Here is a 16,748-nt window from a genome sequence, read left to right as displayed (position 1 = left end):
CTAGCCACAGTAGGTGCATGTAGCTGACAATGAGGTTTCACGTGTCTAGGACTCCGGTCCTTAATGGATTTTAAGAGGCTCGAAAACGCAATTGGTTATAGAGGTCCATAACTGCCTCTGAGTCCCGCATACCACGCGACCGCCCCTAATAGACCCCGATCCGTCTCCACACCAGCCGCTGGAGGCCCTACACCGACTTCGGAAGGTGCCGCGGTGCTCCAGAATAGGCCATAGGTATATTGATTTGAGTGGGTGATGCAGCCTGATTCCCCAGGGTTCAACGCCAGGTCATTACCGCATCAGACCCCGAAAACTGAAGCTCGTAACTACGAGGGGCGTTCAAAAAGTTTCGGGCCGAACAATGAAGGAGTTGGAATTTTGGCCTGCAAGGCGGTGTGTTAAATGATGTGTTATTGGGATGTCCACTTACGCAAATTAAGTAAGTGGCCATTAATTAAGTCTCTTCTGTGATTGATTCGGGCTTCTATTCGTAGCATAGTTCGCCATTTCGGATAGGATGGGCGACGCCCAGAAGAGAGCAGTGATTCGTTTCATAGTAGTTAGTGCAGAAAAGGCACCAAGCGTTAACCCTCGCCCTGGGCATTTTTCATAACACGGCCTGGCAGGGGGAGGGGTCGATGCGACCCCCCTCCGCTCGTCAACTTTCCAAAACAGGGGCACACAATTGATGATGTGCGTCCATTCGATAAACATCGAGGAGAGGCTATAGGGAAGCTGACGTAAAGTGTGCACCTGATCCGCGACCACGCACCTGCGTACATGGGCGGGATGACGAACAGTGAAGCGATGAGCTTCGAGTTGTTGTCGCATCCACTTTTTTCTCTCCGAACCTTGCACACTCTGGTTAGTGGTTGCCACCTCTTCCCCAACATAAGAAAATTAGCAGCGGCAACCTCGCTAACAGCAGGGAGACGAAATCAGCCGTCTTGGACGTGCAGGATGGGTCCAAAACCCACTTGGTTATGGAGGCCTTGAGGGCTCTCGCGAAGCGCTGCGCGAAATGTGTTTGTCTTAACGGTGTTTATTTGAATAAATGAACTTTTTGGTCTAATGAGTCGATGCTGTATCTCTCTGCTCCTTCATGGTCGGGCCCGTAGCTTTCTGAACGCCCCTCGTACTGTCATCCTTGTATTTTGGCAAGCAGGTCTTTCTAACTATCGTTGTGTTTCCAGTCCTCGTTAGTTGTCGAACCCTTCAATTGGCGTGGGTCTTCAAAACCGTTCCTGGCCCCGCAGCCGTCTTTTTTAGTCGGCTTGGGCCCTCAAAGCTGTTCCTGTCCCCTTTCAGCACAGCCGTCCTGTCGATGTGGGCCTCTTTCAGAATGGCGTGCATTCCTCCGACACTATTGCCTATATAACTGCACGTTTTGTGCATGGCGTCCGGTGTGGACCCATATTTCCAAAGTTTTTTTGTGTGTTTTTTTAGATTTCGGTTAGTCTTGTCAATGACCAGGGCGAAAAATAAGTGGCCGAAATCCGATGAGAAAGGCAGATTTGGGGGTACCCTTCCTTGTAAGCCCCGTCATATATGGCCAGCCGCCGCCTTTGGGCACTACCAATCATTTTCGGAAAACGACACCCCTGAGTAATTTAGTGCTACATGGGTCATTATCCCAATCCATCATCATTCCAGCGTTCACCATTCCTATATTTTGAGCATGCTTAGACCAAGGTTCCCCACAAATTGGCCCCGGATGGATCCAAGGAAGGGCATTAGGAACTTTGACCTTTCTCGCAGCACCCAGAAATTGTTTTTTAGCATATTTTTCCTGGTATAAAACAAAACTTTGCATTTTCTTTTTGGAGGAAATGTTAGCATTGAATTGCACCATAACGCAAAAACAAACGATATCCGAGGAGCCTGAGCCCGACCTTGTCTGCCTAATATTTGTTATATTTTTGTAGCGACTGTGTTTCCACATAATTGGTAATTGGCCGACCCCCTCCGATGGCGCATACACCGTTTCACATTGCCTGGCCACTCCCCCAATAGCTACTTACGTTGGCAAGGCAGCTACAGCACGACAGCATTTCATAACGATATGCCACTCCATGACCACTAGCAAGCACCAGACTTGTGATTCAACAACCCCATTAGACCTCGGAACTGACCACACAAGTCAGCTGATTTTCGAACCTCCATCCGGCTACTGAGCCGCGCCACGACACTGCGCGCCGCTTTTGGCGCGGGCGCCGGCGCGGGCGCCGTTTATGTCTCAGCACGAGCGGTCGCGGTTCAATGGCCGTTTGTCTTCACACCTGAACAGGGGAGTCGTATTCGGACCGAGGCCCCTGGAGCACGGCCGGCATACGGAGCAGCCGGCGGACGCGGCACAGGAATCGAGAGCGGCACGGGACGGTGCTGCCAGACCTCCCCCTGTCGCAGCAGCGGCGGGTCACTGTATACAGTTAGTACGTATACGGTCACCTGGCCCCTGAGCCGGCCATGCATTGAGGAGAGGGTACATATCTACCTGTAGAAGCGATACAGTAGCATCCGGTGCCACTGACGGCAGGCTTTGGCGACGCCAGGAATCTGCGGTGTAATATTCGAAGCAGTAGCATCGGTAATGAATACGAATGCGTCTCAGTTGCACACCTAGCTTTCATTGATAAGATGCTGACTGCCACAAAATGGCTCAAATAATTGAAATGAAATAAGCGATTTTTTATGCATTACATAATCGTATTCGGCCTTGCACGGCACGTGCTGTTAGTGTTACAATAGGTACCAAAAGGTGTGCATAATGTCGCGTGAACAATTGAAGAAATGAAGATGCTTTTTCAGTATCATGGTTTTGTTTTTTATACACAGCACGACAGATAACACTATAAAAAAAAGCCAAAAGGTCATCTGCGACCCGCCTGGTCGAGCCGGTACGGCGCCAAAATTGTTAACCACTCGTTACCGTCCCGACCCTAAGATTGGCCCTATAGATTAGGGGATAGCTCTTCCGTCGGGGAGAGCACGGGGTTACCTCCTCGGCGCTCCAGGTAGGCCGGGTAGTATAATAATTTGGTGGATTGTACTTATTAACGCCTGAACTGCAATGAAGTTCAGCGAGCATCCCAGCCCCACCTTGAATGATTGAATGATGCAACGAACAGCTGACTTATCAACAAATTTTACGGTGAGCAGTGACAAGCACGCTTACCTTTCATTTATCTCCTATAACTGCGTTGATGTATAACGGATATCTGCTTGTCTGCATGACCACTGACCAGCATGAGGGACGGGAAAAATCGGGATGTACCTAAATGAGATCGATTATAAAATCAAGCTCACTGGCGGATCCAGAGGGCGAGCAACCGGGCTAAAGTCAGGTCCAGGGGTGGCCAAAATGTGATTTGCCCCCCATTCATTTAAATAGAATTCGCCCCTTTAAAATCTCCTCTGGACCGCAATTCATAACAGGCATGTATGCTAGCTAAGTCGATAAAACTTTATTTCCAAACCCAGTTAGCCCCAAGTTATGTCGAAAGTGGGAAAACTTTACTGTTGATACCTTCGGAGATCTGAACTTTTTCTTCACAAAAGTAAAAGCGGCCCTGGTGGCGCAGTCGGTTAAGGCGTCGACCCGCGGTGCGGGCGGTGCCGGGTTTCGGGTTCGATTCCCGGTTCCGCCCGTTCCGCGGGCGTCGTCCCCGGCTGTGTCACCAGGTGTGGGGTAGGCTCCCACTTCAGCCGTAGCCTGGGGGGTGGGGGAACAAGGGCCAGGAGGAGGAGGAGCCCTCCTGTAATTGGGCCACAAGTGCCCGTTGGAGGGAGGCCTGAATAAAAAAAAAATAAAAAAAGTACTTTGCTCATAATTTTTTGTCCTCTTTCCAATGTTGAATGTCGAATGAATATCTTTTGAATGTTACGATCGGACAATGGCCCTGGCATGAATTTAACTTACGCCGGGGAGTTTTTTTTTTGGGGGGGGGGGAGGGGATAATCGGTTCATCCCGGCAACCATTATAGAGCTTCCTAAAGGTGGCCGGCTTTGGTCACTCCCTTTGAAAATGGCTGGATCCGCCAGTCTGGCAGGGGGGATCCAGGGCAGGGGTTTGGGGGCTTAAGTCACTATAGCCGAAACGAATAAGCCACCCTGCGAAGCATCGAATCGGGGCGCCGCTACACTAAACATATCACTAACGGGTGTGCACTTAGTTTCTGGAAAAAGTTTGTGCTGCCATAACTTTAGTGTTTGAACTTGGATTAAGATGATATTTGGCACATATATAAATTGCAGCAATAGTTAAGAGTTGTCAAAAGAATTAGGCGCTCTCTCCTCCCAGGCGGTCTACAGCCCACGTGCTATACAGACGCTCCCTGTTGAATTTGCGCGGCACCTCCGGGTTCAGGTGTGGCGATGGCTAGCAGGTTATGGACTTCAAATAGACGCTAATATGCACTTAACATCTTCCTTAGTACTATATCGTCTTCAAAAGTCGCCATTCGGTCGCCGTTGAGATATGCCAAGAAGATTCCCTTCGCGGCTCACAAACGGTACATGTGCGCCGTCCCGTAGATCCAGCGCTCCGCGCGCACAGTGACTGCACTGTGGTGTGATCATGACACCTATACTTTCCTCGGGCAGTGATGTTCCCAATGTGACAAAATTTCTTTATTTAATCACTGCTGTCAAAAGATATCGACGTCGGCATTGGCTACATAGGGCTAACATAATGATTGGATACCGCACGTGGGGATATGGCGGTCCACTGACCAGGAGATCGCGTCAAAAGTGGTCAACAGGCTAAGGTTCCACATTTTGTGAACGTTTGCTTCTCGAGGTGGTGTTTTACCCCATCTTCATTACATAAAATTTCCGTTTTAGGTGATCTAATTCCAGCATCCACAGGTGATTGCTTGAATGGTCTGTGCACTCAGCATTTATATGATAGCTTACAGATCCATGTCTCATTGCTCCTCTGCTGCTTTTATCAGCTGCCGAGTGCTGGATCATGGTATCTCTACCCTTTTTGGTATACAATATCACAATTTAAAATTTTTCTTACAAACCTGGAAAACGGGAGGACGGGAAGCGTATCGGGAACGCTCACAAGATGGTGAATACCTTTTACCAGAACGAGCCTCTTCTGCTGGGGCACTTTCGCCACGAATCAACACACCTGCACACTGTGCATGTGCCACGCACTTCCCCGTGCTTGTGCCGTTCCTCTAATGGCACAAGCTTTCTTTCTAGCAATACTTAGAAAGCGCCAGTGGGAAGAGAAGTTGTTTCTCAGGAATTTTTGTTATTTTTGTGAAAATTCCGCCACTCTTTTCCGCGATCATGACTTAAGGCCTGGCTACACTATGCGTTTTCTTCGTGCGTTTTTTGCGTGTTTGCGTGTTTTGCGTGATATCGTTCTAGAAAAAGGAACGATATTACGTTTTTGTGATGTTTTTCACCTTAAATTTTAGTTACATAAGAGTTATATTAGCTTTTGTATATAACCAAAGTAAAAATTATATTGTTTATAACTTTTTTTCCTAGAACGATATTACGCAAAACACGCAAACCTGCAAAAACGCACGCAGAAAACGCATAGTGTAGCCAGGCCTTTATTTGTAAGCTCCTTTCTGTATGAAAAAATAGTCGGTTTGGTCTGAATTTTGGCATGCTCATTCCCAAATGAATGATTATTCACTATACGAAAGTTTGTATTGATAGCTTTAATAGTTTTAAAGATACAGATGATCAATCTTTTTCCAGAAACTAAGTGCACACCCGTTATGTTCATAAACATTAGAGGAAGGGAGAAAGACGGAGGGACTTGTCCTCAATATCACTATTAGGTCAGCCCTAATCGCACACTTTGCCGCCCTTGGTGCGTGGAACACATGCCGCCCCCAAACCTTTGGCCCCTTGTCGAGAAAAAAAAACATCTTGGATCCACCCGTGATGTCTGGCCATTGAAGGACTAACCATGCCAAAGCGCCAAATAGTATTCGTGTTAGCAACGGAACAAGCTCAGGTAACGAGCGTCTTTCATCAGATTACAGACTGAATTTGAATGGTATGTTGAGGAACTCAAGTCATTGAATAAATGGCCATTTATACTTGCATGTCCGTCGTGAAGAACATCCCATACTAATTTCATCCCATCTGTACTCGCATACGAAAGCGAAAGCTAAAATTGCTTATCTATGCGATTCAACGTCGACTATTTAAATTCGTCTCTAAACTTTTTATGTCATCACTCAATGCAGGCTCTATCTTATGCGTCGTTTGAATTTGCAATGCAAATTAGACCATCACATTTTCAGCGTTTCTCCGCAGTTATCGTTCTTTTTTGTGCACACCTTTTCACATTGATTGGTACCGATTAACCTATAAGTTAACGAACATTAGGCATCATCGCTCATTAAAAGCGACAACTGTTATTAGGGATGTGCTGAGACTTCATTCATTACCAACCCTAACCAGTAACCACCATTCTGAACCCGTTTACTTAAAGGAAAAGGGCCACCTTCGTGAAATATGAAGATATCGTTGTTTTTCATTTTGACATTATTATTTTTCATTTTCTTTTTAAAACTGGTGCCAGAAGTGCACAATTCGCGAAAAAGTATTTAAAACTATTTAACATATTGGTACTACGTTGATACTCTCTACGGCACCTACTGTATGATGGCATAGCGATGACGTCACACTCAAGCCAATCAGCGTTCAGAAGACAGACTCGTCGGATTGTGTCAGATAAGCTGATTGGTTAAAGCTGAGCTGGTTGGAGCTGATTGGTAAAAAACCAAAGCCTCACCGCGGGTGGCTGTATTGTCGGATAAGAACGCATTCCTGGGATAAGAACGCATTCCTGGCGTATTTTCTTTTAAAATTGCCGATAACTACGAATGGAGGCCGAAATCGGCCGTAAGGAGGTAGACAAGCAGGTTTTCAGACACGGGCTACAAGATGGCTATCTCAGTTTCAATCCCCATGTTAAAGGTGGCCCTTTTCCTTTAAGTTATTTCACGCATAGCTACCTACTCGCCGAAGGCGAGCTTTCAGTCATGCCAAACTTAAGGTCGTCTGCCAGTGCCTCCTCGCTATAACCAGAACGCCTTCGATTTGCGGATATGGTAATGCTGGCATCTGCATGCCTATTTGCATATGACGGTTGAAGTTTCAAGACGGGCAATGTCACATTCGACAACGGGCAGGCGGTTGAGCAATGCGCGAGCAGAAGACCGTTGACATTGTACTGACCTTGCCGGCTACATGTAGCCACACTGAGCGTTAGTCACACCGTTCAAACAGAAGATGCTAACACATGACTAAAACAGCATTCAGTCTCCAGACGACCAAAAAGCTAAGCTCTAAAATCCGAACCACAGGCGGGGCCCACTTTTGGGTAAGTTTTCATGTTCACTGTTTTCACCTCGAAATGTTCAATGTTCATCTAGCGATTTGAGCTTTTTGTCTCGGAAGAAATCGAGCGGGGCCATTGTGAAGCATTATTTGGTCCGATATGTTTATAGGCTACGTATCTTCCTATTTTCAATCATAGCTGGATCCAGAAAAGCGATCTCGAACGTTGCGGGGATATACCATAATTCCCTCAAAAACTTTTTTTTTCAAACTCCAAAAACTCCTTAGGTTTTGACTACATACGCACTGCCATGCATTATGCAATTTAAAGCAAACTTTTGCTCATAAAAGTTGTTAAGTTCTCTTTCTTTTTTAGAAGACGACATATGTTCATCGACATCGGGCGCTGCGAAGGGGGAAGGGCACTTCAATCGGGTCTGTAGATTGATAGGCGTCTAAATCGCACGACTGACCCACGACTGACGCAGTCGTGCGACCAAGTCCCTGCTTTTTAATCATTAATGTTGATTGCAAGAATAGCTGTTGAAAAGCGGCTGTTATCCTATAGACGGTGCTGCAATTTCATAGCTTCTGGTAGGTATGCTCACTAAATTCGCAATTCAGTGCAAAATTCTGATGAGCGGTTCCATTTATCTCCAGCAAAGTGGCTCCCCGCGGTTGTCATGAATGTGTAGGACGTAAACCATTTGAAGCCGATTCATTCCATGCATCGTTTAGTGGCATGATAACGATATTCATAAGCCGTTGAAATTATGCACTTATGCAGGAAATGCGAAGAAACAGCTTTTTAAGGGGTTACTTGTTACCCCGTGCCGTAACCTGCAGGTCTAGCGTGTAGATGAATTTACAGTCGATGGAATGCGTCATTACGTCGCTTCTTAAAGTTGTTCGTTTCTCCGATTGAAGCATGCTAAATGCATCGCTGATAGGTATGTGGCAGGATTAGAAAATGTGCGCGACATCTTCTAAACCTAATTTTAGTATCTACACATGTCGCAACTAATCGCAGTTACCTACATCGCGAAGCACTTCTACCTGACCTACAGCACCGAGTACCAACACTTCAGCTCCTTTTATTCGTCTTACTTCAAATAAAATTTATACCGCAAGTTAAAAAGCAAAACATCACAATTTCCCAACATGCGGAAACTCAACATGCGGCCTCGTTACAGACTGCAGCTGAGAGCCTATTCATTCTGTTGTGTGACGTCAAGATGACGCTGAAGGATGGGGGATGGGAATTTAACCGTGAACAAGGACATAACTGCCCTTATCCAGAGTTCAAAACTTTTACAGCCTTCGCTCCGACCGCTCGGAGGGCTCACCTGTGCCTGCTCCTCCCCCGAAGTAGCCCGTCCAGGAAAGCCGTCGCTGCCGCCCGCGGAGCTGCTGTGACCGCCGCTGCCTCCCGCGAAGAGCTGCGACCGCAGCGGCGCATCGGCAGCGTGTGCGGCGCGCGGCGGCCGGTCGGTGTTGGTCCGCGACGGGCCATCTATCGCCGTGTCACCGGCAGCGGCCATTTGCATGGGGTCATCAGGCCCCGATCGGACACCGGGCGCCGCGGCATTTCCATACGGGCCGGCCACCTGCATAGACAATGAGCGGCGCCGGGCGCGGGCCTTGCAGGTGAGAGGCGTGCCGGCGGCGGCGGAGGCGCCGCGCTGAACCAGATGTGTCCGGAGTGCCCACGGGCAGCGACCTGACCCGACCTGACCCGGCGCCGGCCAGGCTGAGCGGTCACAGAACGGAGGTATCGGCTGTGCCGGTCGACCCCTTGCGACACAGACGACTCGTGAAGAGCCCATAAGCCGGCCGAGAGAGTTGCACGTGATGTTTGCTACGGAGTCGGCTGAAGACCGTATCGGGAATGCAAATGAATGCGACTCTCCCCTCGAACTGCGGGGACATCAACAAGTTGCGGTCGATTTCCGACTGCGAGACGCGGCCCTCAGCCACCGAGGTGCCTACACTCCCATTCATCGGTTGGGTTATCAATTATCAGGTAAGAGCGCTAAAATACCGGATTATATTGAAATGTAGTATAGATAAACTCAGTCTGAATACGTAAAACTGTTTTAAGCTAAATAACACACGCTTCATAGCACGCTTCATAGCGGATGGGCGCCATTACCGCTCCAGTCCTCACGCAAAAAGGGCATGGGTGCACGGGTAGGCGATTGAAGCTTCCGAAACTGACGACTACAGAGGTTATTCTCATATGGTTCTTTAAAGAAAAAAAAACTAAAAGCATTAAATAACTGTTACGTGATGCTCTTTTGATGATTGTTTCCGTGGCCCATGGGCATGGGCTATGAAAAAGGGCAAGTGGGGACCTTAGTATTCATTACAATGTTGCAATGCCAAGTGGGATAAAGGTTGCTGCGTAGACATTTCGGGTCGGCTGACGCAAACTTTCGCAAGGAACAGGTACAGGTGTGGTACGACTAAGCGATAGATTCTCTAACGTTCCAGTCACCATGTGTCAGCGAGTATTCACATGTCATCTGCATGAGGTATTTGTCGAACGTTACCAACGATGGGTTATTTATGATTCAGGGGCGATGGTGCTACTCCTTTCACACCAAGTGCGGCACTTGCTTTCGCAAGTTTGGGAGTCACACAGGCCCCACTGCACCGCACTTGCTGTGCTGGCAAAACTGGATTGAGGGCGAGTCGAAATGAGAGAAAGTGTACATCATGTCCTAAGAATACAGTCGCATTTGTTGTCAGTCACCCGCCATTCACTAGGGTAATCGATACAAACGAGCACCAAGTCCGATTTTGTACTTATTAGCAGGCGGACATGGATTTTTCTGCACTTAATTCACGGACCTCGTATTGTCAAGCGTGTTTTACTGCTTTCTCGGTAACAATTTATAATTTGTGTGAGTTACCTGATTATAACAGACATTTAAGAACGTAACGAACTTTCTAAAAAGAAGTAGCTATATGCATACAATACACTGTATTAAAGCATTCATAACAAAAATTTACACTTTCTCGCAAATGGCCACCAGCACATATCATAATACAAAACACCTGTAGCAAATACATCGAACGATTACCATGTCATGCACAATACGAGGACAAGGCGCGTGCAACTCGTAGCATACGCAGGTAGATGTCCGGTGATCATAGAACATCATCACATCTGCGATATCCACTCAAAGACGCGCACCCAAACGCCTCGCACCTAAACTCGACCTTCACATAACACACCCATAAAGAGAAGTTTCGACACGAAAAGGACAATAATTTTAAGTGCAGCTCAGCTCTCGTAGCTCCATACCAACTGCATTCACGGAGCAGAGCTGGAAGAGAAGTTGTTACTTTTCAAATACAATGATCGCACCAGAGCCGTGTTTTTAACGATGATTATATGAATGAGATCTGGTCAGACGAGCATTCTTTATCGAAAAAAGCTCATAACTGAGCAAGCTCTGTCTTGTCGAAAGTTGAACAGAATCCGCACATCCGAACTGAGGATCCGTGAGTCTCTAAGGTGTCGGGGGATACCCCGCAGGCTTCAATCAGGTCTCCATCTCGCAGACTGCGAAGAGCTGCATTGACGTCGTTCTCGGGAGGACATGCACCGGCGAGACATGTCCATTGTCCATCAGATCGCGCCTCTGCTAGGAGTGGAGGCCCATCGGTGGGTGCCTCTCTGGCCTCTACATAACCCCCGGAACCTCTACGTTCACAGACGCCGGTGTCTCCCCGACACAGAAGAGGCCTCTCGGTCGCACAAAACTCGTCGATGTCACAGCGATTTACAGGGAGGCGGTGCCAGCCGGTAGCGTCCTCTGTTTGAATCACCACGTCCTGAGAGAGGCGCCGACCGGCGGCAATCCGCCATTGTCCGGACACACGAGAGGAGCGTCGCTGTCAGACGTCGACGCGCGGCTGATAGCACAGCTGCATCGGTGGGTCTTTGAACCTCCAGCGAGTCACAAACACAAACTTGAGCGTATGGTCCTTCCCCAGCATCTCGTCGTTGCAGAAAATGTCGATCTGGGAAAAAAGTACCACTCAGACTCACACATTCATACAAAAAGAACTAAATAGACCAATCACGTTCACATATTAGTTTTGATGTTTGTAATGACCAAAAGTTGTTGCATGCCGTTGGCAAGCAGCCCTGCCAGGCGACAGAGGTGTGGCTGCAATGATATGGAAGGCGATACGAGCGGGCCCCGTAAATCATCACCCTGTAACCTGTCGTCGGGCCATCAGCGCCTCCCCGCCGTGTCGCCGCCAGATAGAGACGAGCGATTTCACTTCTCACCGGCCGGACGAGAGCTCGTCCTCGGCCCCGGCACACCACCGTGTCACCGCATGTCGCAACCGGCCGTGCAAGGACACCTCAGAGCCGCCCCGCGTCCGTCCGCATACCAGAGCGAGAAACGCCGATGCACATGTACGAATCTCGGCGCTCGTACATCATCGCCCAGCCAACACTGCTTTTCACGGAGCGCTCATGCCGATGCATCAGCCGCATGAATATTGGAGTCGGCGTCTGTCACAGCGCAGGGGCCGCACCGGGTGGGTTGGGAAGGGACGGGGCGACCCTCTCAAACGCGGCGTCCTGGCGGCCGCTCTGATGGCCCGATAGGGGCGCTGGGGCTGCGTGATATGCACGACGGTGCCGGGGCAGGGGGTGGGGGGGGGGGGGGGTGACAGACACGTGACGACAGGCCCCGGTTACCACCGGAGAGGGGCGGTGGCGACAGCGCCCGACACGCCGCGCAGGTGCTGTTACCGAGACGCTGGCTACTGAGGAGCGGCACCCGGGCGGGACGGAAGGCCTCAGTGGAGACGGGCGGCGCTGGGTGACTGCTCGAACGGGACTCGCCGCGAAGCGAAACCAACGATATACTTAACAGACAATATGCTCGTTAGAATAAAATCTACTCTTTTTACGGGTTAACTTAGGTACTCAGCAGCCAAGCAGCTTGTGCGCTATTCCATCTGACTGACACCATATGACTACGCATACGAGTCATATGGTTATACTCGTATTTTGCCAGCTATGAACTTTTTTACAGGTATCATATCATTGCGATTTACGTTTTGACATAACGATGAAAACCTTCGGATCAAGTAAAAAAGGGAAACGCAAACGAAGCACGGAACTGACGAAAGTACCCACCTCTTTGTACTTGTCCATACTGTTGAGGATTTTGAGCGCGACAAACTTCTTGAGGTGGGTGATGGTTGCTTGTGCTGAACAGCGGATGTGCTCTCGACTGAGCTTGCTCAGTTTTGAACTGGAACACTCCAGGGATATGTTGACCTGAAAGGTGACATCAGTGTTACGACTGGTTGTACATTCAAAGTACCTAACTAGGACAAAGTCAGCCAGTAACCTAGAAATATAGCGAACAATGAAAACTCGAATTTATCATGACTGCAAAGAGCGCACACCACCACAGTCTTGGCTATTGCTATTGACCACACAGAGTGGCTATTGCTGGGTTGAAAAGCCTGGGTAAGAGCTGCATAGTTTTAAATCGTAACCAATCATTAAAACAAAAACAAAAACAAAAAACGGAACCCAACCCAGACGTGAGAATTACGAGAAGTTTGGAGCGAACTGCAACATGCAACGCAAAGCTTAGCCACAGCCTCCTGGGGCGAACCGACTTTAATACACAAGACTGGCCATGTTTGACCCAGCATAGGATAAAGAAAGCCGAGGTCAGCATTGAAGTCCCTTCCCCTGTTGATCAAATAATGCAATCTGCATCAAGTATAGCCACATAACTTGACATTGCACACCGCACAACCAAGACATCTAGAGAAAATGTTTCTATCAATGCTGCCACCTGGTGACAGGTATAGCAACCACAGGTGATCACATGTGACCAGGGAACGACTCAAGTACCAGAGTCACCTGGCGACAGAACTTTGGACCAGTGAGCCTAGCGTACTACGCTAGGCGCTGAGCGAGACCACTGCGTGAAAATCAGGAACCAAAGGTTCACCCAACTCCCGCTAGGTTCGAGTGTTATTGGACAAGTCCGCCGACCACGCCACCCTTTTCTGGAGAAAAGGTAACACAATACCGTACTTGAGAAAAACACGTAATACCGGAGCTCGAAAAAAACAAGGTTATTTTCAAAATACTTCGACAACGTTTATCCTCGTAATCCTGGATCCTAAAAACGTCAACGCCCGACAATTAGACACCAACATGCATCGATGCACGCACACAATTCACCGGGTAACTCCACACGAGTAACCTGTTCTGTCTGTCATCAGGTCCGGCAGAAGACCAACTGACCTGTTCGTCCAGCCTGTGGTAGTCCTGTCCCTTGACGGCCTCCTCTGTGCCACCGTTGGCCTCGTCATCCTGCCCGGTCTGGTCCTTCGGGTTGGGCAGGCCGCGCGACTTGTAGAACGCCCGTTCCCGCTCCATCTCGTCTGCAAAAGGTAGGTCAGTCATCGGTGGCTTCAGTGGTTCTCAGCTTATCACAAATGACATTGATGCCGTTCGTTACCATCCAATGTGGAAAATATAATATGCAAGAAATCAATGCAAGAAAGGCTGTATTGATAGTTTTAAATCTATCATGCATCAAAAATTTTCAATACAGCAAAAATAAAATCATGTACTTGTCCTACTACAAATCTACTGCTGTTATTATTTTTATCATAGTATAATTCGTAATGCTTGGCACAAGTAATGGTTTTACTCTGAATATGGTGCCCAGTGCAACTGGCCAAGAAAAGTGTGTGAAAGGGTGGGTGAAGGGAGAGGCTTTGAAGTGCTAGACACCTCAATGTCAGCCCCTACGCCCTGTGTCACATTAGTAGGGGATTGATTTCACTACTGTATTCTCTACAGAAACTCAAGAAAACTATCATCACTATCAGGTGCCATCATTTCCAAGCAGCTCTGCCCCATAGAAGTTGTGTAAGGAGTTTAAATTCAAAATAAAATGCAAGACATTACTAAGGTAGACTGAACATGCTTAGTAGCACATAGGTATGCATGATTGATGACTCACCTTAATAGGATAGGGTTGATTGTCACATCCATTTCATCCAATGTATGACTTACCTTCCAAAATGTTTGGCACCAGTTTGTAGACAATGTCCTGCATGGTCCTGTCGAAGCTGATGTACTGCAGTGGGTGCGACTGGTGGATGATGCTGTTGCACTCTGGACATGTGTTCCTCTCCTCCAGGTGCTTCACCAGACAACTCTTGCAAACTGCAAAACAATATGTACAAAATCAGTGTGGTCCAGCATTAGGTATACATATGGTATTAACACAAAACAGTAGATGGCATGACCAACTTATTAGCTGGCTTATTACATGTTGATATAAATAGTGCAATTACAGGTACATTGACTTTTTCATGACATGCTGTTACAGGAGAAAAGCACATGTTTCAGCTGACATTTTCAAAATTTGCAACCTTTATTCTTACATCACAAATGATGGTTTTAGCGGGTGATCATAAATAAGATTTTATAAAATCGCTGGAGTTAATCTGCTATCCGCATCTTAAACTGTACCTACTTGAGGAGATACTAGATACAATCTATGCATCATAGATACTTACATGTATGCAGGCATTCTGTTATTGTTGTTGCATCAACAAAGTAACCTTTACAAATCTTGCATGTGATATTGGGATTTATGTCTTCAAGTTTGATTTCTACCTCCATGGTCTCTTGCTTTACTTTCTCACTGAAAAAAAATGGCAATATGAAATATGCACTTTGTAATCTATAAGAGTATCAAACAAGTTTTACTAATGACAAAATAAGAAGGTGAAATCTCTGATCCAGAGGCCAGTTTTACCAACAGAAAAATAGCCACCTGCTGGAATTTTTTGCCTTAAGACAGCTTCACATTTGGAGCGTCAACGTGATGGGCGTGTAAACGGCTAGGGCTTTATCTTTTACGCTCCATGTGTGAGGCGGTCTTAAGGCGAAAAATTTCTGCAGGCAGCTATTTTTCTCTGGTTTAACTGGCCTCTGCTGTGGTCAGATTTGATAACCTTGGTTTGACTTGCAGAAAGAAGTCATATTGTGATTTGCTAGTTTTCAAATTTCACCATTGATTTTTGAGTGAGCCTCAGAGCAGAATAATCATTAATTGTCAGTCATGACTCATAAGTCCCCATAGCGCTGAATAACGTCAGGTAACTAATAAGCTACCACAAAAACTCACTCTTCCATCCCATTCCAATTCTACCCACCGGCCGCCACACCCGTTTCTCACACAAAAACGTCATCCACTCATCAAAAAGGGAGTCCATATTACGACTTATGAAAGATCACTTATTATACTCTCACCTTTACACAACCCAAAATACCTACAAAAACCGAAATTATTTCGAGATACCTATCGCCGATAACAATAATGCAAGCAAGACAGCGCGCGCGTTGAAATGCGCCATAAAATGTAAGTGCGCTATTTACGTATACTTTGGTAGCAATTGGTCGAAGGCTACCAAATGTTCATTTCTACTTGTTTTTCCCTAACGGGATAGGCCTTGGGAAAGGCGAAAAACCATTGGATGATTTCTGGCTCTGAAGCCGGACGGCGGACACATTCAGCCCGAAACAGGTGTCGTACATTTTCAAGTACGTTTTCGCCCATGAAGGCAAATAGTGAAGGCCAATGCGTGGGACAAACTGTTGGCACGTTTCTATTTTCTAAACAAAAAGTCTGGAAAGAGCACGGATAATGCGTACCCCGGCCTGATATGGTCTCGGGAAGCAGGCCACATGTCACTTAGGACAGGATCATTTGAGTTTAACCCGCGCCCCGCCGCTGGGGTCTGCCGAGCAACGCGCCCTGCTGGGGGGGGGGGCAATTTCCCCCCCCCCCCCCTAAGATCTCGAGATCCACGCAACATAGCGACAAGCGGCAAACGGTGTTGGATAACCCTATCAGGGAACTACCTTGCGACCCAATTTCAATGACCTAGGTCAAATCGATGACGTCACAGGTCAGGTCAAATGCCGAATTTTCACCATTTACACTTTACAGGCATTTCAAGAAATGCGTTGTAAAATCGAGCAAAATGCATTTAATTGAAAATCATCGGTGGGGAAATTTTCGTGAAACACATATTCTGCTATTTTAGGTCACTGATACCAGGTCAGGTCACAGAGGTCAGGTCACTGAGGATCACAATATGAAAATATGTGATGCATGTTTTATGGTCCATTTTATATGCCAAATACGATTATGTGGGTCAGACAGCCTTTGGGGTCAGGTAAGATTATGTTCTGATGAAGGTCAGGTCAAGGTCAGGTCAAATTAGGTCAAATTTCATAGTTGATATTTTTGCATAAAATGGGTATCGATTCGATGCAGCTTGTCACGGGGAGTTCAACGGCAGTCTTTGTTTTGCGCTATGGGTTCTAGAATTGCCAAAAATT

General features: G+C 47.4%; 1 protein-coding gene across 4 annotated transcripts; it reads right to left on the bottom strand.

Moving 5' to 3' along the window:
- Positions 1 to 10,292: 10,292 nt before the first annotated feature.
- On the bottom strand, positions 10,293 to 15,762 carry LOC122374891 (polycomb group RING finger protein 3-like). 4 transcript variants are annotated; one of them, XM_043353946.1, is made up of 6 exons: positions 15,654 to 15,762; positions 14,915 to 15,042; positions 14,406 to 14,558; positions 13,626 to 13,765; positions 12,492 to 12,635; positions 10,293 to 11,353 (listed from the first exon to the last, which is right to left on the bottom strand). In XM_043353946.1, exons 2-6 carry the CDS (start codon positions 15,018 to 15,020, stop codon positions 11,228 to 11,230), a joined length of 669 nt encoding a protein of 222 aa, XP_043209881.1. In that variant the 5' UTR covers positions 15,021 to 15,042; positions 15,654 to 15,762; the 3' UTR covers positions 10,293 to 11,227. The 4 variants fall into 4 exon arrangements, with proteins under 4 accessions (XP_043209881.1, XP_043209883.1, XP_043209885.1 ...); XM_043353948.1 differs by having other exon boundaries at positions 15,703 to 15,750; XM_043353950.1 differs by having other exon boundaries at positions 15,529 to 15,728.
- Between the last annotated feature and the right edge of the window lie 986 nt (positions 15,763 to 16,748).

This window comes from Amphibalanus amphitrite, unplaced genomic scaffold (genome assembly GCF_019059575.1).
Source record: "Amphibalanus amphitrite isolate SeventyFive unplaced genomic scaffold, NRLGWU_Aamphi_draft 001733F_arrow, whole genome shotgun sequence".
Taxonomy (NCBI): domain Eukaryota; kingdom Metazoa; phylum Arthropoda; class Thecostraca; order Balanomorpha; family Balanidae; genus Amphibalanus; species Amphibalanus amphitrite.
The sequence above is the reverse complement of the archived record's forward strand: the minus strand, read 5'-3'. Positions and strand labels throughout refer to the sequence as shown.

What these genes read in the sequence shown, in the direction of transcription:
- LOC122374891 (XM_043353950.1), bottom strand. An exon ending in AACAGAATGCCTGCATACAT is followed by an intron (nt 14,559 to 14,914) that starts GTAAGTATCTAT and finishes ATTGTTTTGCAG; the next exon opens with TTTGCAAGAGTTGTCTGGTG. An exon ending in ACCACAGGCTGGACGAACAG is followed by an intron (nt 12,636 to 13,625) that starts GTCAGTTGGTCT and finishes GTCACCTTTCAG; the next exon opens with GTCAACATATCCCTGGAGTG.